At 37.1% G+C, this 26554-nt stretch overlaps 1 protein-coding gene across 6 annotated transcripts in view; it reads right to left on the bottom strand.

Annotated features, from left to right (window-relative positions):
• Myo9a (myosin IXA) overlaps positions 1 to 26554 on the bottom strand; it is a 232981-nt gene that overhangs the window by 60638 nt on the left and 145789 nt on the right. For all 6 annotated transcript variants that reach the window (XM_052762736.1, XM_052762746.1, XM_052762755.1 and 3 more), the window contains 11 exons: positions 23250 to 23325; positions 20422 to 20568; positions 18713 to 18752; positions 13526 to 13648; positions 12238 to 12318; positions 11648 to 11758; positions 10049 to 10171; positions 6719 to 6868; positions 5243 to 5562; positions 3033 to 4589; positions 211 to 292 (listed from right to left, as the gene is read on the bottom strand). In XM_052762736.1, the coding sequence (XP_052618696.1) occupies positions 211 to 292; positions 3033 to 4589; positions 5243 to 5562; positions 6719 to 6868; positions 10049 to 10171; positions 11648 to 11758; positions 12238 to 12318; positions 13526 to 13648; positions 18713 to 18752; positions 20422 to 20568; positions 23250 to 23325 (2810 nt within the window). The remainder of the gene's footprint in view (positions 1 to 210; positions 293 to 3032; positions 4590 to 5242; positions 5563 to 6718; positions 6869 to 10048; positions 10172 to 11647; positions 11759 to 12237; positions 12319 to 13525; positions 13649 to 18712; positions 18753 to 20421; positions 20569 to 23249; positions 23326 to 26554) is intronic.

Here is a 26554-nt window from a genome sequence, read left to right as displayed (position 1 = left end):
ACTTCTTTCTTTTATATAATTTGTATTTTTAGACACCATTCCTTGCCTAGTACACACCTTCCTAATTATAAAAGGCTTAGTCTATAGCTTCTTTCTCTAAAATCATCTGTGAATAAATGGGTAGATATGGTGTTCTACCTACAAGAATGGTAACTTCCAAAATAATGTACACCTATTGAAATTAAAAGATAAACAGAATATAATACTTACCTCTCGTTGGCCCGGCCCTGCTAACTTAGATTTCCAAGCTGGTTCATCTTGTTTGTGGACTTGAGGATTTTCACTATGTACACTTCAAATAAAATAAACAGGATTACATCTCAATTTCTAGTAGAGATTCCACTGAAGTATTCCTAAAGCATAGTAAGAATTTTGTTTTGTTTTTGTTTTTTGAGACAGTGTCTCTTTATGTAGCCCTGGCTATCCTGGAACTCATCAAGCAGATCAGGCTTGCCTTAGAAATCTTCCTGCCTCTGCCTACTGAGTGTTGGGATTAAAGGCATGTGCTACCACACACAGCTATGAATTGTCAAAGAAACCTAGCAAATTCTATAAATAATTTCATATCTTAGTCAATTCCAAAATTGGACTTATTATAATCTTCATAGTCTCTATGTGTGTATATATGTGTATTTGTGTATACAGGTGTGTGCACATGCATGTATGTAAGCAGTTACACATGTCTGTGTGTTATTCTGTGGAAGCCAGAGGACAACACTAGATGTCCTACTGTGTTATTATCTGTCTTGTCACCATTAGACAGGATCTCTCACTGAACCTAGAGCTTACTTTTTTTGGCTACACTGACTGGCCAGCAATCTCCAGTAATGCTCTGTCTCCTGGTCTCAATGCTCCTGGCCTCCAGAACTAGGGTTACAGTATGAGCAGCCAAACTCAGCTTTAATGTGGATTCTAAAGATCCAAACTCATGTCTTCATGCTGTGCTTATCCACTGAGCCACCTCCCAAGTCCCCAGATTTTTTTATTCTTACACAATCAATACTATAATCAAGAATCTACATGCATGATGAATATGATAATCATAAGGTACATTACACTATGCTGGCATATTTTTAAGAAAGGCAGCAACAAAATTAGTTAAGAACCAAAGTGAATTCAATAACGAGAAAATAAAAATTCTAAATCCCTCACATCTTTAGGATACTTGTCTTTTTTTTTTTTGGTTTTTTGAGACAGGGTTTCTCTGTGTAGCTTTGCGCCTTTCCTGGATCTCGCTCTGTAGACCAGGGTGGCCTCGAACTCACAGAGAGTTTGATTAAAGGCGTGTGCTACCACCACCCGGCTAGGATACTTGTCTTAAAAAGGCTTTTCATATAATCATTTTATATATGATAGTAATAAGGATCTTGTTTTACTTTGGGATGGTTCCTATTGGTTAGAAAAAAAAAAAAAATCACTTCCTGAACTCTTCTAAGTTTTCATTCACTATCTTAACTTTAAAACTTGAGGTGCCAGGTGGTGGTGGTGGCAGCGGTGGCAGCGGCGTCGCACGCCTTTAATCCCAGCACTTGGGAGGCAGAGCCAGGAGGATCTCTGTGAGTTCAAGGCCAGCCTGGGCTACCAAGCGAGTTCCAGGAAAGGCGCAAAGCTACACAGGGAAACCCTGTCTCGAAAAAACAAAAAACAAAAAAAACCAACAACAACAAAATAAAAATAAAACTTGAGGCAATGTAAAATAATACTAACAATGGCAGGATATGAATTGTCATTAAGTAAAATGAAGTATTCTACAAACAATACAGATACTGTAGTGTTGGCTTGTGGAACGTTTCATTTTGTCTGAAAAATTCAAGGACAGGACTGCTTTATTATTAAGTTCTATGTAGAAAGAGTGTCAGAATCTGATGATAATTTGAACAGTACCTAGATTTTTGTGGCACTAATTATTTTGATTAATTCAGTATTATGTTTTAAAATTCATCTTTAAGATTACAAACTCCTTGCGAATCATGACTTAACTACTAGCATCAGACCAGTTCAAAGACCGACAATAACTTACAACACTAGTTGATAAGTTAATTGCTTTTCCATTAGAAAAATTTTACTTCATAAAGAGTTGTAAGACGATATCTTGGACTGGGGAGATAACTCAGTGAGTATTAGCTGTGTAAGTTTGACACTTGATAAGCATGTATGATGCTCTAGGTTTGATCCCAAGCACCAGAATTAAAAAAACTAAACAAAACACACAAAAAGAAAATCCTAAACCAGAAAACAGCTCCTCATGACTAACATGAGTTAAGATGCTTTTCTTGTGGTTATCATCACTTAAAGGAAACAACTAAATTATAAAAACAAAAGAATTCCCACTTAAAATAGATGCCTAAAGTAGTTTGACTCTTAGAAACATAAGCTAGATCTGGGAAAAGTGGCACATCCCTTTAGCAGTCCTAGCAGGCAGGCAGATATATGTGAGTTCAAGATCAGTCTGGTCTACATAGCAAGTTCCAGGCCAGTGTGGGCTACATGGTAAGAAACTGTCTCAAAAATACAAAACAAAACAAAAAGCCTATAAAGTAGAAGGCAGTTGCCATCAACTGGGGAAAGGGAAAGAGCTGGCTAGTGAGTGAGTTTCAGTACTACAAGATGAAAAAGATCTAAGTATAACAAGTTCTATACAACTAATATTACTATATCATACACTTAAATTTTATGATAAAAGACATTAATGAAGACAATAAATGGGCCAATAGCTGAGACAAAATATGCTAAGTTCTGAAAAGTCTCATAATAACCAGTTTGGGTCACTCCACTTCACAGCTTTACTGCAACCAGCACATGCTGAATGCCTGGAACGTTGACAAGAACCCTTTGCAAATGCTTTTTCAATTAATGAGGAAGAATAATACCAAAAAAAAAAATTCCAAGATTCCTAGGATATAACTACTACACAGAGAAAAATCATAGATTAGAGCAGCATGTATGTAGACAAGAATGGAACACAAAGAAAAGCACTTCAAACTACTCTAGGAAACTTCCTACTTAACACATAAAATACAAATTTCACTTACAGTGGAATAATCATATTGTCTTTTGGTGTGAAGAAAATGGCTCTTGAACTTCCCCCTCTGGAAGGGTCATCAGATCTGTGGCCATAAGAGTGAGCTGACCTAAAGTGTTCTCTTTCTGTAATGCGGTTATTAGAGAGTTTACAGGCAGCATTATGTTGGGTGCCTATTCTTTCTGTCTTGGATAATTCCTTGACAGTCCTAGATTGGCATGGGCTTCCTTTTCTTTCAAAGAACAGGGTGACAGGTCGGTCTTTTGGAGGCAAATGAATGGAGGGACTAGCATCTCTTTTAGTGACTGCTGATGGGGAACCTAGTACAGCAGCTTCTCCCTTACTTGGGGTATTCTGGATATGCAGAGAAGATGGCCTCTCTACTCTTTGTCTTGACTGATAAGAGGATGGTGCCTGCTCAATTGTCTTGAAGGCTTGACGCTCCTTCTCTAAAATATCTGTCTGCTGACGAATCTGTTCCATCATTTCTTTTTCATTCTGCTGCTGTAACTGCTTTTGCCTTTTCTCCTTTTCAGTATTCAGCTTTTCTAACTTCTTAAGCACAGTACATGAAGCATCTGTATTCAATTCATCTCTGGAGAACTGACACTTCCTGGTTTCCCTGTTGGTATCTGGAGAAAAAGCTGTATTCAAAGTGGCTTCCCTTTCCAGCAGTTTGTTTCTCTGGATACTTGTGTCTGGTTGGGAACTTGTTTTCAGAGGTTCTTGATGGGGAATATAAAAAAATGTAGGCAGACTACTGGAAACAAAGGAGTCTCTCAGCTGGGGTTTACAGGTGACAGGTTCAGAACTGCAGACCAGCTTTGCCTTTGCAGTCCCATTCTTCAACTGCTCTGAGTCACAGGGTGCACCTTTGCCAGTCACTGCAGAGCTAGTCTCATTTGAGGCACTGAGGGCATTGTCTTGTGAATCGAATTTTGGATTGGTAGATATACTGGGTGATGAAATTTTCGATTTATTACCCTCATCTAAAATAAGGGACTCTGGTTTGCCCTTTAGGCTCTCCTCACAGGTCAGAAGTTCTAAGCTCCCTTGTGAGCTCTCACTATCAGGTGTGCCCTGTGGAGACTGCAGGCCTTCAGGCATCAATTCTGTAGACCATCTACGTTCCTCTGAAGGAGACACACCACCAAGAGAACGGACTTTCAGCAATTCTAAGCTAAATATAGCTTGTTCCAATTCTCTCATTCTCCGACTTTCTCTTTTGGCCCGACCTACTTTTTTCTGATGGAGATCCTCCAAGGACTTGGGTCTCTGTCTTACAATCACTTCTCCCTGCAAGTCTGTACCACTTTGGCTTCTGCCTCTCTCCTGTTGCTTGTCTGGGGACTCCTTTGAGAAATCCATTGAACTCTCACGGCTAATTCGATTACTCTCTATCACAGATTTACATTCCTCTATGGCCTTCACTCTGTTGTCAAAAGAACGATCCTCCCACTCAGAAGGGTCTGAGCCCTGAATTTCTAGATTTCCACATGCCTTGATATGCACCAATCCATGCTCTAGTTTTGTTTCTTTCAGCCTTTGCTCTTTTAAAGCTTTATACCTATACAAAAATAGACAAAGTGGATTATAGACAGCTCTTGGTTACCAATGAAGAGAATTTAATTTACTAAAATATTTTAATAGAAATACTTTTTTGAGGTGGAACCTTGCTATCCTTAACTATGTTCAAAATTGACCTTAAATTTCAGGTTCAAGAAATCCTCTTGTCTTAGTCCCCTATTTAGTAGGACTAATAAATACCATTGTACTCATCTATATATTTCTAAAACTAACTTCATTGTACTAGTTCAAATTATCCTCTTTATATGAATAATTCCTAACTGGATAGCCTTGACAAAATGTTAACTGAACTAAAGATCCATTAATAGCATTACTTTAATATAGTACAATGGAGATCAATGTTCTCAGTGTAAAAAAAGAAGTTGAATATTTCCAAATTTGTAAGATCAAACCAAATGTGCAAGTTTTTTCTTAGCAGTTATAACCACAGGTCATGGAGGTTTCCAACCTGATTTAATTCAATGAACATTTATTTAACTTCTGCTATAGCCCAGACAATTTGATTAGACCTGGTAGAAATTTATCACACTCTAGTGATAAAAAACATAACTGATAATAAAAGTATTAAAGCAAAGGTTTAAATTAAGGTCCTATGAAAACAGAAGAACCAACTGCTTCATTAACATAGAGTACCTTTGTCTTGCTCTGAATCCTCTGTATGTTGATTGTAAAAGGATAATTTTGTTCCTTTGTTCTTTGTACTTCTTACTTTGCCTGTAGCTCCTCCACCTTGCCTGTATACAGGTAGCAGCCCTGTGCCTGCACCTACACAGTTCCCTCCATCTCTGCTGGATAATGATAGCTGCAGCTCGTAACTCCAAGTATCGTTGTCTCTCTAAGTGAGCACGCCAGGAAGCTTGGAGAAGGGAAGCTGCACTAGCCATAATGAAAGCATCTTTTTGCACAGCCGCATTTCTGACTTGCTTCTGATTTAGGTAATTCCTCCAGAAACGCTAAGGGAAAAAAGAAAATGGCTGTCAAGTTATCACTCATTTCACAGAAAAGGTAAAAAAGGCTAAATTTCTGTCTTAGCACTTTAAGTATATAAGCAACTAGCTTGTTGGTAGTTTGAAATAATAATAATAATAATAATAATAATAATAATAATAATAATAATAATAATAAGAAGAAGAAGAAGAAGAAGAAGAAGAAGAAGAAGAAGAAGAAGAAGTAGTAGCCCTTTCCATGCTGCCCCTGAGCTGTGTTGATGCTCGGTTGGTCCCGCCCGGTTTGGTTTCCTCTGTAACCTGCTGTTGTGCCCACAGAAGGCCCTGCTGCTGCAGGTGTAATGGGAATTAGTACTGCTTTATAAGAGGTGCTGAAGATCACCTCTACTAAGACTTGATGCTTTAACAGATGGTATCCAAAAAGTTGTCAAAGCCTTAAGCAAGTGCCATGCCCATCTTTGTGGACTTATATCCAACTAATGAGCCTATGCATGTCAAGTTGATGGAGGCCCATTATGCTAAGCACTAAACCAATATTATTAAAGTTGATGACAACAAGAAACTAGGAGAATGCAAAGGCCTCTGCAAAAACTCATCAAGGGGAAAAAAAATTCCATCAAGTAGTGGTTGATGATTAAGCAAAAATAGCCTCAGGTAAAGCTATTATCCAAGAATACTTCAAATGTAAGCTAATAAGCAAAAATTTGGCTCTTTAGAAAATAAATAAAAAACTTTTTCTTGCTTATTAAAACTAGCCAGCTTGGTCTATACAGCAAGTTCCAGGACATGCTCCAAAGCTACACAGAGAAACCCTGTTGTGAAAACCGCACTACAAATTAATCAGTAAGTTCTGTTTTATTTATTTATTTATTTACTTATTTACTTATTTATTTATTTATTTATGAATGACAGGGTCTTTCTATTGTAGCTCTGACTGTCCTGGAATTCTATGTAGACAAGCTGGAAGGCTGACCTTGAACTCCCAGGGTATTACCCGCAGTTACATGTAAGGTAATCTGTTGGGTGTTACAAGCATTTAAGAAATGAATATGATTCATTTTCATCTCTAAAGTTTCATTATTATTTAAGTGTTTCACAGTAAAATGGTTCTGGTTACTAAATTAAGGTCAAAAATCACTCTCACACAATCTTCTCATCCCACCTGGATAATAACAGATGCCTGTCTCAAATGGAGGAACTGCTGCCTACAGAGCAAGACCCTAAACCACTGCTGCAACACAATGATTCTGCGAAGCACTTCCTGATGAAGCAGATCTTGTAAGTGCTGTCGTTCATGTTCCTTTAGGAAAACCTATGAGAAGGACAAAAACAAGAGATAAACCTTAAGAAGAAATGAGAAATATTCATGAATTATTGTTTCCGGGGCAAGTTTCTCTTTCAGAGAAGAACACATATAATGGCAGACATGCAAATAAAGTACTAATAAATAGTTCTAGCACCTCGACTAAAGTAATCAATAATCTCAAACTGGGAAAATGAGAAAATGTATCAAGTTTCCATTGTCAAACACTGCTACATTACTGCTTCTCATCTGGAAAAATCATTGCTATAAAAGACCAGTATACCACTAGTTAATATGTCACAATTTTTTAAAATTTTTTAATGAGGGAAAAACTGAGAACTGCAGAGATCTTAAAAAGTGAGTATAACCTAAAGGAACCAACAATAACTATCTATTTGAAATCTAGTATGCATTAAAGGCTTCTTACTCCCCAGAGTCAAAAGCAGATATATACAAAGTATAAATCTAAAGTATAAAGACATATCTCTTTGAAACAGAACTTAGGGTTCATCTTTAGGAGTGAGCAGACATTATATATCAAGAGTTAAAGAGTAAACTACTATGGACTGGAGACAGAAGATCGTACCTGAGCAATAAAAGGAGTTAGAAACACTAAGGCACCTCAGACAACTGAATTACTCTTCATAAAGTACTGTTAAATATCATGAAGCTAAAATGGGGAAGTGGGTTTTTTTGTCTTGTGTTGTGTGACAGATGCTCATGTAGCCCAGGCTAGCCTTAAACTTCTATGCAGCTGAGAATAATCTTGACTGTGTGATTCTCCTGGCGCTGCTTTCTAGTGCTGGGAATATAGGCATGCAGTACTACTTTCCAGATAATATGGAGGATCAGACAGTGTGAGTGAGGCATAAATTTTTTTAAAGATTTATTTATTTATTATATATACAGTGTTCTGCCTGCATATATGCCTGCACACTAAAAGAGGGCACCAGATCTCATTACAGATGGTTGTGAGCCACCATGTGGTTGCTGGGAATTGAAATCAGGACCTCTGGAAGAGCAGCCAGGGCTCTTAACCTCTGAGCCATCTCTCCAGCCCCAAGATATATAAATTTAATGGGGGGGGGGGTCTATTGGGATTATATTTAAGCATGAGGTCAATATAAAGAAAGTACCATTTTTATGTGATTTTAATAAATGGCTAAAATAAGTGTGGGAGCCCATTTTCAGGTTCCTAGTGGCTTTACCCAGCAGGTCTGCATAGAGAGGATGATTGGACCACAGGCCTGAGTGCAGGTGTCTGAGATGGTCTGCACTTGGCTGTGCTGGGAGGAGGTCTTTTGCTTCACTCCTTGGCGTTTCTATACATACCTTAGGACAGAGACCGTCAGGACTCATTGGAATAGGTTCCAGGCCCTCTCGAGGCTATCCTGTATTTTCTATCTGTTATCTCCACAATCTAAATCCTTCTATCTAATATTTCCTGATGCTTGCACTTTGAGGAGAACCGAGCAAGCAGGACCTCACAGGCGGAGCTGAAGGCTGGGCCTCAAAGCTCCAGACCATCCATGAAGACATGAATTTGTGTTTTTAGATGATCACAGTGTCCTAACCCAGGGCAAATATTCCAGTATGATCTTTTTGAGCTGTCAGCTCTGATCATTTACGGCCCCAAAAGTGTAACGACAATAGTAAACCAGACCACTGCAATGCTTCTTGGTACTGTCTCCCCCAACTTACTCGCCTTCCTTCTCTTTGTTTCTCCCCTGCCCTCCTCGCCCTTTTCCTCTTCTCCTTCCTCTTCCTATTCCTTCACTTCTTCTTCCTCTTCCTTGACCTCTTCCCCACTCTGTCTCTTGCTCTCACTGTTTTTCTCCCCCCATACCGTCTGTCACTCATGAATCTATACAGATCTTTGTTCACTGATATAGTATGGTAACTGTCCCTCTTCTTATGTGCAGATTTTCATGCAGAAAACTAAATCTCTACCTGGGCATTGTAGTACACACCTATAATTAGAGCCTTCAAAAAGTTGAGGCAGGAGAATCCTGAGTTTGAGGCCACCCTCGGATATACAGTGATACCCTACCTCAAAAGCAACAAAAGAAAACAAAAAACTAAACTCTGTTATTGTTATTGGAGATATTAAATTATGCAAGTAATATATAACTACATATAATCATATTAACTAGAAAATATAAATTATCAAGAAGTAACAGGGAAAACAGACTGGCCAACATTGTAGGAAAATTCTCTAAGTTTCAAGTAAAAAAAAATTTGGATTAAAAGTATGTGCCACCTCCTCCCCACTAAAAAGTCAGGTAGAGTGCTTGCCCAACATAAGTAAAGCATTGGATTTAATCTCCACTACTATCTAAAAAAAAATTCCAATCCAATGTACAGAATGTAGCTTCTGGCTGCCCCCCAATAATGCACGGGTGGTGTGCAAGCAAGGACAGGTGGCAGGCATGGGTGTGAGAACATAGGAAAGAGAATGAAGCCGAGATGTAATGGAGAACAGAGTCCAGTAAGCAAAGTGATCGTCAAGAAGCCTCCTCCTGACACCCTCCCACAAGGTCCGCTGGCAGGCCCCTCCCTGGTGCCACTAGTGAGAATGAATGTCAATATCACCTGGTGGTCTTGCTCTCTGGACACTGGAGCAGAGGGGAAAGGAGAGAAAGAGGAAACAAAAGAAAGAGGAAACGAAAAAAGAAAGAAAAGAAAAGGCCCTAGGGTCAGTTAGGAGGGTTCACTGGGTAAAAGTGCTTGGCATGTAAGCATAAGAACCTGAGTTTCATCTTATAAACCTAAGATAGAAGGAGAACCAACTCCTGAAAACTGGTTGTCTTGCATGGGTGTGCTAGCATTCACACATTACTAATACACAAATACAAATACAACAACAATAATAAATCAAATTTATGGGCCAACAAGATAGCATAGTGGGTATGTGCCACCAAGTCTGACAAGTTGAGTCTCATCCCTCAGACCCACAAAACCAAGGGCACACGTTTTCCTCTGACCTCCACACTTATTCCATGACACATCTGTGCCCATACAAATACATATACACACATAAATAAATAAATAAGTATATAAAATTAAAACCAACTAGCTTAATCAATTTCCTTGTAATATTTGATTCTATATACTATCTTTTCATAAAACTTATGACAAGGTATTATTATTGAAACATAAAATGCACTCAATTTTGACTAAGGCTCTTACCATCGTTTTTCCAACTTGATAATTATCAGGATTAATATTTACTTTCCTGAAGAAATCCTGAATGTTAAATTTAGATGGGATAATATTTCGGGGAAGAAGTACATGAAAGTGACTCACAAAATCCTAAAAAGTAAAAAGAAAATGGTATCAAATCACAAAGGAACTAGATGAATATTATACCCTAAACTATCTTTTATTAATGGGTTTCTCAGTCTTTTAATAAATAAAAAGAAAATTTTACTTAAAGCAAGGCATTGGAAAAGATCAGAATACATTGCAAGAGGGCGGTGGGCCACATGAGTGAAGCTACTCCAGGGCCTGTTTCCTCATTCTTTTAAAAGCAGAAGAAAGGAAACTGGCAGGGGTAGAAGAGTGACGAGAGAGTGGGTATGAGAGTAACCAGAATTTATTATATCCATGTACGAAAGAGTCAAAGAACAAAACTTATTAATAAAAAAGTATTAATAAAAACTTATTAATAAAGATGAAACAAAAGAGAGTTTGTTACTTTAAAAATATTATAAATAGGAGGTCCTGGAGAGATGGCTCAGTGATTAAGGGTCTGGGTTAGAATCCAAGTGTCCACATGCCTGCTAACAACCACCTGTAACTCATTCAGGGGAATACAACATCTGCTTCTGGCCTCCAAAGACACTGCACTCACATGGTACATAGATGAACATTCAAGCAAAACACCCATAAACATAAGATAAAAATAAAATGATCTTTTAAAAATACAGTTTTAAAAACACAGTAAGAAGAAAGATACTAAGTCTGAAACATCATATTATCAAATGGAAACTGAATTAAAGAAAGAAGGGTAAAAGTTAACTATTCTTTTTGAGAAAGCCATACCAAAGACCAAAGAAACGTCATTTAGCAAGAACCTGCAAGGAAAGGAAACACAGCAGCTGTTGGAACATACGACTGAGAATCAAGTTTTCTCTTTCCATATAACAGAAACTGCTCAGTTTCTGAAAGGTTCCAATATAATTTTTACACACATAGCAATATAGCTGATAATGATTGCTGAGTAACATTCTAGAAGCTTCCTAGGTAAGAAGTCTTTCTAAGAAAACTTCAGGGAAAATTAAATGAAACCTTTTCATTTGACAAGATCATTCTGATTGAATTATTTCAATTACTAGGAAAAGTCAGTGTGAAAACTGCTAAATTATGGTCAAACTTAAAATTAACAAACATTCTGATCAAATGAGAACAGCCAAGTACTATATCACAGCATATGCTCAACAAGACTGCTGTCCTTCCAAAAATGAGTATTCTCTTAACGCTTTTTCAACTTTGCTTAAAAAAATGGTAAAATTAAAAGATGAGCCAGGCATGGTGGCTCACACCTTTAATCCAGCACTCAGATGGCAGAAGCAGGTGGATCTCTGAGATAGCCTGGTCTACAAAACAAGTTTCAGAACAGCCAGGGTTATTACACAGAGAAACTCTGTCTTAAAAAAACAAACAAGAAAAAGAAGTAGTAAATGAGTCCCAAAGATATATAATAATAAGCAAGATATACAGAAACAATGTACTTGATATGAATATATATATATTTATATATTTAAATATATTATAGAAGTATATAACCTGGAAAGAATATTTGGAGCTATATCCTGATTGGCGAATTCGAACTGTTTCCAGCATCCCAGTGTACCGAAGCTGTCTTAGTACCAAGGCATCATTGAATCTTAAGGGCAGCTAAAACAAAGAAAGAAAAAGGTTAGTAGATCTCCAAATTCGGATTTGTCTTAAAAGAACAGCTGACTTTGGAGTAACCAGGGACTGACAAATGTATTTACACATTATATTTTGATAAGCTCTAATTAAGGGCAGTGCAATAGAAAAGGTAATGGTAAAAATTCCTAACCATGAAAATACTAAACAATTTTTAAAGAGATATAGACTATATCCAAACAGAAGAGATTTAACCAGTCATTAGAGTAAAAAAAAATTTAGAGGGGGAAAAAAAAAATCTCTTTCTTCCTAATGGAATTTCAAAGGGTATTAATACTTGCCTCTCAGATTTTAGTATGTGTTGAATCAAATCTACAAACACCTTGCAGATGGGTACAAAAAGTATGCATAATTCCTCTCTATTCCCTTTTAATGGAATTTGAACTTTGTTTTGACTCCCAAATAACCTGAGTGATGTGCTGTCATATACAGAATACTTTTACCTTTTCTGCATTTGAGCGAATACATTTGACAAAATATGGTTCTGCTTGACCAAGTGTCTCCATCAGCTTGCTTAAGGAGGCCTGCAATAAAAGTAGTGTCGTTAGTATGCTTTTACTTAAGAGTTAACAAGTGACTTATAAATATAAACAAGGGGGGCAAAATATGCAAAAAACCTTTTACACATACACAGAAGGGTTTGTTTCTGAAAAGGAAATTGTGCACATTCCCATTTTGGTAAAATCAAAGAATTGCTGAGGAGAGGAACACAGTTTAATCTGAATCTTAAAGCTGATGCTCTGGCAATAGTCATTGCAAATGCATTTCAGCATACTCTAAATAGAGAATAATTTTTCACTACTCTTCACATTTCATTAAGTAACTTTATTTAAATGCACATTTTAGGTAGTTTTGCTTTTTTTTTTCTCTTTTCCCTGTTCGTTTGTTTTGAGATAGGGCCTTGATATTTGTTCAAGACTGGCCTATAACAAGCTCAGGCTGACCTTAACTTGAGATGTTCCTATGTCAGCCTTCTGAGTGCTGTGATTACAGGCATATGTCACCATACCCTGCCCCGATATTCTTCCATTCTGACCAGCTTTTGAAATCACCCAGGAAAGAGCACTACTTTAAATTAATTTTAATGTTTGTAGAGTATATATTGATGTTCCCCCATCTATACTTGGTTTTATATATATCCCAATTAGTCTGGCTAGAGGTGAATCAGTTTTTGATCTGCTCAAAGAGCCAGAGCTTTTGTTTTATTTAATTTCTTTCAATAGTATTCAGGTTTTCTTTTTAAGAATTTTTCTTTTTAAGATTTATTGCATTTTTTGTTATGTGTGTGTCTGTGTGTGGATATGTACTAGAGTGCTGTTGCCCACAAAGCCCGAAGCATCAGATCCCCTGGAGATTAGAGGTGGTTGTGAGGCACCTTATGTGGGTGCTGAGAACCCAACTTGAGTCCTCTGCAAGCACATTTGCACTTTAAACTGCTAAGCCATCGCCCAGGTGCTCTTCTGTTTATAGCTTCACAGACTTCTATTTATCTTTGTTATTTTCCTTCTTTCTTCTTGCTTTGGGTTTAATGTATTCTTCACTTTCTATTTTAAGAAAACCTTTGATTCTTGGGAATAAGGCCTAACTCCTTTTCTAATAAAAGCACTCAATTCTATAGCTTTGTAGGCATTTGAATCATATCACATTAATGATTTTACATCTCACTTTGATCCTTCAACAACAATCTGAAAGAAACAGACTTTATTTAGCATGAGTACAATAGTTAATAACCTGAAACTGGGCGCTGATACTGGGAGGTTTCTTCTTCTTGTGCAGATGAAGAAGGGATTTGGTGATTCGATCCTGTAGGGTCAGTCTTGTTAGATGCTTCAAAGAATTTACCTCCAGCAAGTTCTAAAGAGAAGGGAAAAACATTTATATATGTGTGTGTGTGTGTGTGTGTGTGTGTGTGTGTGTGTGTGTGTGTGTGTGTGTATGTATATATATACTATGATCATATATAATATCACCAACCAGTTTTCATTATTTCCAATTGTGAGAAATATTTTTTAAGATTTATTTATTTTATGTATGAGTGCTCTATCTGAATGTATGACTTTATGCCAGAAGAGGGCATCAGATTCCATTATAGATGGTTGTGAGCCACCATGTAGTTGCTGGGAATTGAACTCTGGAAGAGCAGCCAGTGCTCTTTAACCCCTGAGCCATCTCTCCATACCCATGAGAAATGTTTTATTCTATCGAAGGTGGTTAGTCTGACAAGGACTCTTCCCCCTTTTCTTCTGTGTCAATTAGCCAATCATGTCAGAGTGTGAAGCCCAGCACCCATCAATGAGATGAGACACCACTTACACAAGGGATAAAAGATAAAGCCACTTTGGCTAAAGTGTTTACTAGCTAGATTTGCATTCTGGCATATCATTTTTGCAAAAAGAGCAATCACCTTGAAGATTTACTGTTGTAGAATATTATTTTAACTATGTAAAGATGTGTTGTATTTGTTTCACCTTGCCTGCCTAAGGCACCTGACTGAGCTAGTAAAGAGCTGAACAGCCAATAGCTAGGCAGGATAAAATAGGTGGGAAGGCAGGGAGAGAGAACTAACAAAAAGAATCTAGGCTCAAGGAGGGAGAAGGAGGAGGAGATAATTAGGCTGAGGCCTAAGGCCAGAAGCCAGGCAGCCATTTCTAGCCAGCCAGCCAGCCATGAAAAGCAGTGAAAGTAAGATATACAGAAAGAAAAATAAAAAGCCCCGAGGCAAAAGGTAGATAAAGAGAAACAGGTTAATTTAAGTTAAAAGAGCTAGCCAGAAATGAGCCTAAGCTAAGCCGAACATCCAAAACTAATAATAAGTCTTCCTATCACGATTTGGGAGCTGGCTGGTGGCCTAAAAGAAAAAGCCTGGTATAATTTACTTTCACTTTGTTCATGTGCTCCTTTGTGCAATACTGTGAATATTCATTTCCAATACTATGTATACAAACATTTCATGTATGAATAAGATTAAATGAAAAATGTGAGTTAATAACCATTCTACCCTCTCCTTCCTTCCTCCAAAAGCTACAAAACTAAATTATATTTCACAAACTACTGGATCTAGAATTCTGGGAGTGGCTTAAATTTGCCAGTCAAATAGTGTATGAAACTGGAAAGGTATAACTAAGGCAGAGGCTCTGGCTACTAGTTCTATTCTTTTGGCAAAATGCACACAAAGGTACTTTCAGCTTTCTCTACTCCCAATCTCCAGGCACTAGAGTTTTCTGAGTGTTCAGAGGTAGAGTATAGGACATCTGTGTTCTCACAATTACTATAGAGTAAATGCAGTTTACCTCTGTGATTCCCCTCATTATACAATAGGTGGCAGTACCCAAAAGCAGTTGGATGCATCAGAAGCTTCCTTTTGACCGGTTATAACTGGGGCTCGCTCTGCAGTGATGTTTTACTACTCTAGATCCTTAAGGCTTTAAATAGTTATGTATCTAATTATTTATATCATTTTTACTTTAAAAACATCTCTGTTGTAGAATATTTTAAGGTGTGTTCCTTTTGTTTATGTTGCATTTGTTTAACTCTGTGCAGCTGTGTTACTGTGGCTGCCTAAAACACATGACTGGTTTAATAAAGAACTGAACGGCCAGTAACAACGCAGGAGAAAGAATAAGCGAGGCTGGCAGGCAAAGAGAATTAAGAGAAGGAGAAATTTGGGAAGAGATAAGTAGGAAGAAGTAGCCAAAGGCTATAACATTTGTAGACCCCAATACCTGAGGCTTAGGTAAGAGCTATAACACTAAAAGGTGCCACCTTCTGCTGTTCCAATCTGCCTACCACCACTCACTGCTATCAAATGATAGAAGATATATAAGCAGCCAAGGCCAGCAATTGAACAGATCCTTGCCAACCCACAATTATATATTTGGCTAGAGCAAAAGGACCCATCAGCTGGTGGGTAACACTTTTACCCTGTTATGACACAAAAAGGGTGTTATGAAAAAATGGGTTTTCATTAGACATAAAGACATAAAGTCTTTTGGCATCTTGATCTTCAGTTTCAAAGTCTCCAGAATTATAAGCAATAAACAAACTTCTGTTTATAAACTAACAAGTCCATAATATTTTAATATAGTAGTCCAACGAGACTAAGGTAATTCTCATGTTGTTAAGGATGATTCAAATGGGAAATAAAATTAACTCTTAAGTTTTGATCCTAAGTAACTATAAAAATTTGTCAGGGGAGCAACACAGTAAAAAATCATTTGAGGTGTGAAAAGAGAAAGAGGATATCAAAACAGAAATATACAATAAGGAATATGGTGGTTTGAATGATAATGCCCCCACTGGCTCATGTTTGAATGCCTGGTTCCCAGTTGGTAGAACTGTTTGTGAAGGACTCAGAAGTGCAGCCATGTTGCAGGAGGGATGTCACTGGGGGTAGGCTTTAAGGTTTAAAAAGCCTCATTCCCAGTTAGCTCTCTCCGCATTGTAGTTGTGGATCAAGATATGAGCTCTCAGCTCTCCAGCACCATACCTGCCTGCTGCTGCCATGCTCTATGACATGACGGTCATGGACTCTACCCCTCTGAAAATGTAATCCCCAAATAAACTCTTTCTTCTATATATTGCCCTGGTCATGGTGTCTTATCACAGCAATAGAAAAGTAACTAAGACAGGACAATGCAAAATCATTATAAGAATATAACTCAAAAGAATAGTTCAAGAAAGAATATTAAAGTAGAAGTGACAATTTTGAGCCTAAGATGAAAAACCTCAAAAGCACTATTATTATAGTTATTATCTGGCAGATGGGTTAAACTGTAACCCATCCAAGGAGTCCCATTTCAGGTGGACACTTCTCTGCATCAAACTAACCTGTTATCTAAAAGAAACACATGTCATCTCAGATCTGGATGTGTACAAACTAAATGCTAAGTGTGTTATAATCCAAAGATTCTGAGAGAAGGGCTCGTTAAATGACAAGGATCTCAGAGAATTCTCAATTACTCTGCAATATCTAACTTAGATATCTTCCCTTCTTGACTCATACAGCATTCATATCTGACTACTACTCTCTACTTTTGTGAGTCCAACTTTAAGATTCCACATGTGACATATTGCAAAATGTGACTTCACCTGGATTTTTTTTCACTAAGCCTAATCATCTTCAAGTTCATTCATATGGTTGCAGATCACAGAATTCCTCTCTAAAGATTGAGTAGAATTCCACTATGGCTATAAACTATATATCCTTTATCCCATCCCTCAATTCACTGAGTAGGCACTTAGGTTATTTCTGTATTGTGCTATCTTGCCTATTTTAAACACGGAACATGTAATGCTGATCTCAGCTCTTGTGGACATGTAACCAGAACTACTGGATTATATACTATATATGTTTTTGTTTTTTAAAAAGAAATATCCATACTATTCACAAAAATATTTAATGGTGACCCTTAAGTCCCTCAGGCCATTTTCAGTCTTTGTCATTTCTCCTTGATCTAGTCTGCTACAGAATCCCTCTACTGAATGCCTAAACTTCTGATCAGACTACATCTCTTATCTTGGAAAAGAAATCCAGTAAAAAGTGGGTGCTTTGAATGCCTACCTACCGTGGTCTAGAGCAGTGGTTCTCAATCTTCCTAATGCTATGGCCCTTTATTATAGTTCTTCATGTTGTGGTGACCTCCAACCATAAAATTATTTTGTTACGACTTTGTAACTGTAATTTTGCTGCTATGAACCATAATGTAAATATCTGATATGCTGGATATCTGATATGTGACCCTACAGGTTGAGAACCACTACCCTAGAGACTCTCAGAAATTTGGAACCCATCAACGCCCAGAGGTAGGTAACTGAGAAGGCCTTCCTTTGGGAAGATGCATTAGAACTGTGAAATTCAATGTACAGATGAACTCGTTCCAGGGACATTCAGGACCTGACTTTGTCTTAAGAACAAAGAAGGAGAGAGACCCAGGAAGTGCAAACTCTTATTAGTTCTACAATGCAGACTATATCTGAGACCAATTCAGCACCCTCACACCTGCCTTTTAAAAAATGTTTTTAATATAAAAATTTATGAAATCCAAATGTCAGTGTTCATAAATGAAGTTTTATCAGCATGTGAACATACTTGTTCAGTTTCCTATTATCTAAAGTTGTATTTATCCTACAACAGCAGACCTAAGTACTTACAATAGACACTGACCAACAGAGATTATTCAACTCTTTATAGAAACACTGTGTAACATCAGTAATAGATGAGAATTACAAAATCACTAACTAGAAATGTTTTTAAAATTCAAATTTTCACTTTGCCTGGCTCAAAGAAAAATGAAAAAAAAAATCTTATGTAAAAGTAGCAACTACTTAACAGAACTTGCATATTTCAGGAGCTTTTAAAGAAATTAGAGAATGGTTATTTATCACAAGTAATTATTTGCCTAAACTACTAGGCTTGTCCATTTCCTAACACACTTTGTTGTTTCTAAAATAGATTCAACTAAGAACATACAGTCTCTATTTTGGACACAAATAGGCATAAATAATTTTTTTTTTCTTTTTTGGTTTTTCAAGATAGGGTTTCTCTGTGTAGTTTCAGTGCCTGTCCTGGATCTTGCTCTGTAGACCAGGCTGGCCTCAAACTCACAGAGATCTGCCTGGCTCTACCTCCTGAGTGCTGGGATTAAAGGCATGCGCTACCACCGCCCGGCGGCATAAATAATTTTTTTTTTTTTTTTTTTTTTTTTTGGTTTTTCGAGACAGGGTTTCTCTGTGTAGCTTTGCGCCTTTCCTGGAACTCGCTTTGGAGACCAGGCTGGCCTCGAACTCACAGAGATCCGCCTGCCTCTGCCTCCCGAGTGCTGGGATTAAAGGCATGCGCCACCACCGCCCGGTGGCATAAATAATTTTTAAAAATAGTTACTCAATAGGGAACAAATAAAGTTTTTCCACAGGACTCACCTTTGGAAGAACAGGTTTTGATTTGAAGTTTTTGTTTCTTCTATAAAGATAAAACATTCATTAGAAGAAAAAGAAACTAAAGTATAAATGAGTGATTTTAAGAGCTCACTCAGTGCAACTAAATACCTCATTTGGAGAATGTGGGCCCTCCACACAAAAACTTTATCTGATTGAATCAAGCAGGTATCACTGAGAAAAAAGAGTAAGCAAGGACAAGACAAGAAGGAAATACCAGCTTTGTAATTTGGGAATAAGCAGAGGTGAGCCTGAAGATTACTGATGTGCTGCTGCTGTACTTTCTAAGCTCTAAGTTTCACTTTCTAAGCTCTAAGTTTCGCTTTCTTGTATGTAGGCAGGCTTCTACTTTACAACACCTACTAAGATTTATTTCTACCATTAAAAGATTTTTAAGCTATGCCTAAATTTCATAAGTGGTTAAAAATATACATTTCATAAAACAATCTTTCATTTTAGAAATTAAATTTTTTCTATTCATTTTTCCTACTCATCAACAAAGGTTAACTTCTTTTTTTTAACCCCTTTCGGTTTTTCAAGACAGGGTTTCTCTGTGTAGTTTTGGTGTCTGTCCTGGATCTCGCTCTAGAGAAGGCGGGCTTTGAACTCACAGAGATCTGCCTGGCTCTGCCTCCTGAGTGCTGGGATTATTAGGTGTGTGCTGCCACCACCCAGCAAAGATTAACTACTTTATGGCTTCAGAAAATGGGTAAATACAGCTCAATGCTTAGAACATTGGCTGAGAAGTTAAAAGGCCTATCAGGAATCTAAAGTTTTCCATCTACCAAAGTATAACTTCTCTAAACCTCAGTTTTACTATGATAGACTATAAAGTGAAGATGGTTAAGATGATCTGTTTCTTAACATTGTTGAGAGAATTAAGTGAGTCAGTACACACTTCCAGAGTACAGCAAGACTTACACAAATAAAGTCTATTGACACTATTAAGCAATTACTTCAACAGCGATTCAGGACTCCAATTCAGGCAGACATCTAGTTTATGATACATGAAAAAATAAATGCTTGGGAAATGCTCAAACTACATTAATGCTTTAGTTTAATGGAACATCATGCATGGTTATCTCCATGTCCAAACCAGTTCCTTCATCAGGTAATGAAAGATAAGTTTTGTATGATACTACACATGCTACCATTCATCACATGCATGAGATTTCCCTGTCCAAGTGCTAGATCAAAAGAACAATAATTGTAGCAATGATAGGGAATCCTAAAAAGAGCTACGTTTTTTTTTCTCTAGATGAAAATAACAATAATCATTCTGTGTTATTAATACATTTAACCTTTTTTTGGTTTTTGTTAGTGAATAGGGAAAACCGAAACAGAAAATAAAGCAATGTTATCTATAATGCCTTAGACTCAGTTTTTAAAACTAAGTACATTTCAATCTTTTTCAACCAAAATTATATCCATGAAAATTAATACTTCATCTTTCATTATTTGACAGTAAGAAAATTTACTAAAATACTCCTTTAAGAAGTCTATTACTGCCGGGCGGTGGTGGCACACGCCTTTAATCCCAGCACTCGGGGAGGCAGAGGCAGGCGGAACTTTGTGAGTTCAAGGCCAGCCTGGTCTACAGAGCGAGATCCAGGAAAGGCGCAAAGCTACACAGAGAAACCCTGTCTCGAAAAACCAAAAAAAAAAAAAGAAGTCTATTACTAATCAGTACTGACGTGAGAATTCCATGAGCTCTTTCCAGGAGTTTGCTGCTTGCTGAATTAGCAAATATCCCATCTTTATCAAGCAAGGAAGTGTTGCTAGTTGGTAGTCTGCTTTGGCGAATGCCACTTCTAACATTCCAGGCAATATCATATGTATCACTGTGGGGAAAAAAATAGTATAATTTGCTTAATTAACTATATTATTATATTAATATAAAATATATTATATTATAGATATGGAGCATTAAAAGATTTCAATGCTAAGCAGCATAAAATGGTTTTATTACAATGACAAGCAATCAAGTGGGACCTCTCTGTCACTCAGAAAAAATTTAGTGGATTCTATACAAATGTATAGGTAGATGAATACATCATATAGGTGACATCATTAACAGATTGTTATACATAAGTTATATATTTTAATACATAATAGAATCTATGATGCCTTTCTTCTTTTTTAGAACTTTCAAAAGCTCCCAAAGGGATTTATAACACTAACATGTCATATGATTCGATGTAATATCTATTTTCTTCCTGAGACATCTTATTCATAAACACACATGCTACTGACACATCAACCAAAAATATTAAGCTCTTGCTACAGTTTGAACACTATTATCAGCACTAGTGGCAGAGGAATGAACATACAATTATCAGTGATTATAGCACAATATTTAATGAAGGACTTTCCAGGTAAAGATAGTAGATTTAAATCTCTTCAGAAGCCCATAAAAATATTAATAATATTTTAATGGAATTAACACTTAAGAACAAAGAGAATAAGAACAACAGTGATGTATCTTTGCAATATGGGTGTCACATTTCTCAGCCTTTGATTGTTCTCTCTTTATGTGGACAAGAGGTGAAAGAGAAAGTCTGTAATTTGAACAACAGTGTACATAGGTGAGAACCTTAATATTACACAGAAATTAAGGATAATATTGAAAATAGAGGTACTCTGTCTTTTTATCCAACTTCTCCAAGAATGGGAACAACTGAGATTATTTTATTTCTCAGAATTTCCTATTTAGTATTTTTGAGGCCACAGTCAACCATGAATAAATAAAAATGTAGAAAGCAAAGATAAATGAAAACAACTCTATTTTGGAAATCTGAGGTCTACTGATAGCTTATAACTTCCAGGAAAAGGTTCCTCTGCTAAATCTCAACTAAGTCTGGTCATTTCATCTCTTAGACCAGCAGCAGCTATGTAGCCTTTATACAAAGGTGGCAGCAGAAAGTCATGTGCACCTTCTTGGAATAGCTTCCACACAGCTCATAGCCAACATGGGCTTAGATAACTTTCTCCTCCATATGTTAGAGATTTATATGCTGATAAATGCTTTAATCATTCAGGCAAAAAAACAAATAGACTGTGATCACTGTTGTATTTTCTACATTGTTGCAAATCCACTTCCCCTCCACTTGAGTAAGTTCAGTGGACTTAAAAGTTAATCACCATTTTCTTCTCCCAGCCTTCAACTTTCTCCTTTTCTGATTTGGAGAACTAGATAATAACGATAACGTACATATGTGCACAAAGTTGGAAAATAACTGCATATGTCCATGGAAAAGAATCATAAAATAGCTGAGAAGTTCTTAACATATCTTAAACTGATCTTGGGCACAGAAAAAGTCTACAGTTGAAAAAACAAGTAAACAGAAAAAGCAAGAGGAAAACAAACCAAGTCAAAGAACAGATGACATGTGCAAAGGAAGAATGATCAGGTTTCTATTTACCACATGATTATATTCAAATGCCCACTAGTTACCAATAAAAAAAAGTAGAGAGAGAAATCACACTCACACAAAAAGCACATACTCAGAATGCATGATCTACTCAGAGGAAAAGACAAGTCAAAATAAACTCTCTGAAAAAGATATCTTGGCAGATACACTAGTAAAAGCCATCAGAAACTAGTGTGGGGTGATTCAGGTCTGTATTCCCAACACTTTAGAGTTAGAAGATCAGAAATTCAAGATCATCCCTGGCTATATAGCAAGCTCTAGGCCAACCTATACTATATGAGACACATCTCAAACAAACCAACAAGCAAACAGACTAGACATCCTAAGGTAGGACTAGCAAGCTGGCTCAACAGATTAAGGCATTTACTGTCAAGCCTGATTATATCATTTGATATCTGTGTACCACATGGGTGAAGGAGAGAACCTGGTCCCCTAAGCTGTTCTCTGACTTTCAGACACATACTATGCATATTCCCACACCCCAGCAAACATTAAATAAATAGATAGATAGATAGATAGATAGATAGATAGATAGATAGATAGATAGATAGATAGATAGTTAGATAGACAGACAGACAGACAGACAGACAAAACGGTCTGAGGACAGGGGAAACGAATTAGTGGGTAAAAGCACTTGCACAAGCCTAAGAACCTGAGCACAAAGCCCACAACTAATGTAAAAACTGGATGTCATAACACAGGTCTATAATTCCAGTACTCCTATACTAAGACACAAGGCAGAGACAGGAAAATCTCCAGAAGCTTGTGAGCCAGCTAGCTTGATGCATATAGTGAACAACACAGAGACCCAGCCACCTCAAACAAGGTAAAATGCAAGAACTGATGCCACACATGTGCCATGATACATGTTCATTCACCCTTACACACACAAGCATGCCCTAACACATTTGTCACAAATATACAAAAACATAAATCTGAGTAAGTGTGGTACACACACCTATAATCCCAACACTCAATCTGAGGCAGGAAAACCACAAATGAAGGGCTGCTAGGCTGCACAGCTACATCCAAAACTACGAGTAAGACTGATATTCATCTCATATTTCTTTGTAAACATATACCAAACTTACTGTTGATTTTTTTCATTTAGAGTGTTCATGCCCTGAAGATCAGAAAGAGGTGTTCTTGGGTTTTTGCGGGTTATACCTAACATAAGGGGAAAAAAAGTAGAAAATTTGAAATGAGTGCACCTTCAAAATACTAAAGGAAAAAAAAATTCTAAAGACAAGTAAGAATTAATAAACTTAGTTTTTAAACATTTGATAAATGTCAGGAATTAAGAAAAGTTTTGCAACTATCACAACCACAACTTGATTAAATGAACATAAATAGGAAATTCAATAGGAAATTCTTATTTATTTCATTTAAGTATTAAAATTAGGAAATATAAAAGTAAACAGGCTGAAGACTAAATAGATACAAAATTCACATAGACTCAAAACGCTTTTAACATGACCCCTTTGTAACACTTTTTGGCAACAAATATACTGCTGATATGTAACATATACTTCAGCGATTTATTGATCTTATAAATAAAGACACTGAAGATCAAAGAATGTTTCCGTATGGATATAAATATTTAAAAACAAAATTTTCTTATAGGCTCTGTAGATACAAGGTCAATTTTATAATGTATATATACACATAAACATTTAAGATACACTGGAAAGGAAGAAACATGCATCTTTACAGAAGACCTTTATGAAAAGTGACAATCATAAAGAGAAAATCCTAAAGAAACTACTAAAATGTTAAATACATTCAGCAAAAATACAGGAAATTAATTGATATGTAGAGATTAACTCTATTTTTGTACAAACATAATAAATGATCAAAAATAATTCCATTCATAAAATCAAAATAATATAAACTTAACAGAAAGAGTCAAGACGTCTACCTTGAAAATTATAAAACATCACTAAAAGAAATCAAGAGCCAAATCAATGGAATAATATCCATGCTCATGATTAGAAAATGTATGTTCCAGATAGTAATGATTGTCAAATTAATCTATATGGATATATCTTTCTACTAGATTTTGCTTGTAAATACATTATACCCATCAGAATTATGAACTATTAAAAATGTGTTTCCCAGGCTGTGGTATGGTTTTTGTTCTCTTAATATTATTTGAAAAGCATTAAGTTTTCAATTTATGGAACTCTAACTTACCACTTTCCTCTACCTTTAGCTAATATTTATACATCCTAAGAAATCTTTGCCTGTTTTCATTTTCCTCAAGTTTTCTTACAAATTTAATGGCTTTGATCCTTAAATCAGTATGATTCATTTCAAGTCAAATGGATACCAAGGTGTTCAATGCCATTGGTTCATTGAGAATACTCCATTAAACTATCTCAGCACCTTGGTAGAAAATCAACCACACACACACACACACACACACACACACACACACACACACACACACACACAGATCCATTTCTGTACTACTTATCTGGTTCACAGATTTCCTTTCTTCCTTCCTCCACTGTCTTCCTTTCATTTCCCTCCCTTTCTGCAATACCATGTATTGAACCAAGGACTTTGAGTATTCTACACAAGTGCCCTGCCACAGAGCCACTGCCCCAATTCCCAGTCCTCAACACACACGCCGCACCCCTTTTGAGAAAAGTTCTCACTAAACTACTCAGGATGGCTTTTTACAATCCTCCTGTGTCAGTCTCCATAGGAAGATGAGCTTGTAAGTCTGCTACAAAGCCCATCTATCTCAATTTCGAAAATACAGAGAATTAGGACTTGCTTATCTAGGTAGTTCTAAGTCAGGGTCTCTAATTAGGTTTCACTCAAGCTGCCAAGCAAGACTGCAGTCAGTCATCCTGGGACTAGAAAGAAGGAAAATCCACTCTCAGGTCATCCATACAAGTTGCTGAGGAAGTTCAGTTCCTTATTAACAGTTGGCTGAAGGCTCTGTTGGGACTCTAATGGGGCTGCTCACAAACAGTGGCTTCTCTGAGAGGGATCTGAAAGCTAACAAAGGCATACCAGAGATGGGAATAGTAATCTATTCTAATATCAGAAGTGACATACCTGCCGTGTACTTTTGTCATACAGACCCACTTTTGTAAAATGTGGGAGTGGACTGGCTGCCTTAAGTATTATAAACTTCTTTTTCCAAGTATTTGGGGTTAGAAATATTGTAATTTTATATATTTATTAGACATCTTATGAGAGAGGTAAGTTCATGTTTTAGTTCTAAGACAATTTTTTACATTTTTACCTTTCTCTACCAATAGTCACATTAACTAATCCCTTTCAAATTCCTTTTATATCTCTTTGTTGTTGTTCTACTCTGCCTATGACCCTGATTCCAAGTAGCTATATGAAAATACCTTTACCTTGGTTTCAAGTATTTGGAGAAAGTCTGTTCTAAGATTTTTTTCATGCAAACCTTTTATAAATTGGGGGCACTGTTTTCCACTCCTTAGCTGCCAAGTTTGAGAAGAGATGGGTGTAGAATTATGGCAAACTTTTTTTTCATCTACTGAGATGATCACATACTTTTTCTTTTATAGACAGTTAACACAGTAAGTTAACTTGCCGGTTAACATGTTTTGGATCTTGAGTTTGCCTAAAGCCAACACATTAGAAGTCTGGCTAATGGTTTAGCATGAGGTGGTGGAAATTTTTAAAGTAGTTGGCCCTGGTGGTAGTTATTGGGATCATTAATAGTACATGCACACAGTGATTCTGGGCCTCCAGCCTCTTCTCTCCTTGCTTCCCAGCCTTGAAGTAAGCTCTGTTCTACTACCTGCTCATTTTACAATATGCTGCCTTATCTAAACCAACAGTATAAACATATTACAGACTTATTTACTTTCGGTATCACTAATTTTTAGCTCTAGACATCATTTGCTTGCTTTTCCTTTTTAAAGTCTAATATGTTCTTTTTCTTAGAGTCTTAAGGTGAAAGCTTCAATCATTATCATTTTTTTTTCTTCAGAGCTGAGGACCGAACCCAGGGCCTTGCGCTTGCTAGGCAAGCTAGCAAGCGCTCTACCACTGAGCTAAATCCCCAACCCCTCAATCATTATTTTAGTGCATTTTTTCTTAATGTAAGAATTTAAGAGTGGCTTCCTGAGACACAGACACTGCCAGCACCTATTGGACCAAGAGGTGAGTGACTGTTCTCCCAGCTGGACAGCCCAATGTCTAGGCTCTAGGCCCTAGGCCCCGAGGCACACCCCGTGCCCCTCCACCCCCACCCACTGCAGCCCCACAAGCTCACCAACAGATAAGACTCCTGTGGGCAGGCCTTCCCCCCACTACCCGACATCTGACCCTGTAAACACAAGTCCAGTGACACCCCCCCAAACCCACCCATCCTCCACTACCTCAGCAGCTCCCTGAGACACAT

The sequence above is a fragment of the Peromyscus californicus genome, unplaced genomic scaffold (assembly GCF_007827085.1).
Source record: "Peromyscus californicus insignis strain IS unplaced genomic scaffold, ASM782708v3 Scaffold_11__1_contigs__length_118956290, whole genome shotgun sequence".
In the NCBI taxonomy this organism is placed as follows: Eukaryota; Metazoa; Chordata; class Mammalia; order Rodentia; family Cricetidae; genus Peromyscus; species Peromyscus californicus.
Note: the sequence above shows the minus strand (reverse complement) of the source record. Positions and strands in the feature narration are given on the sequence as shown.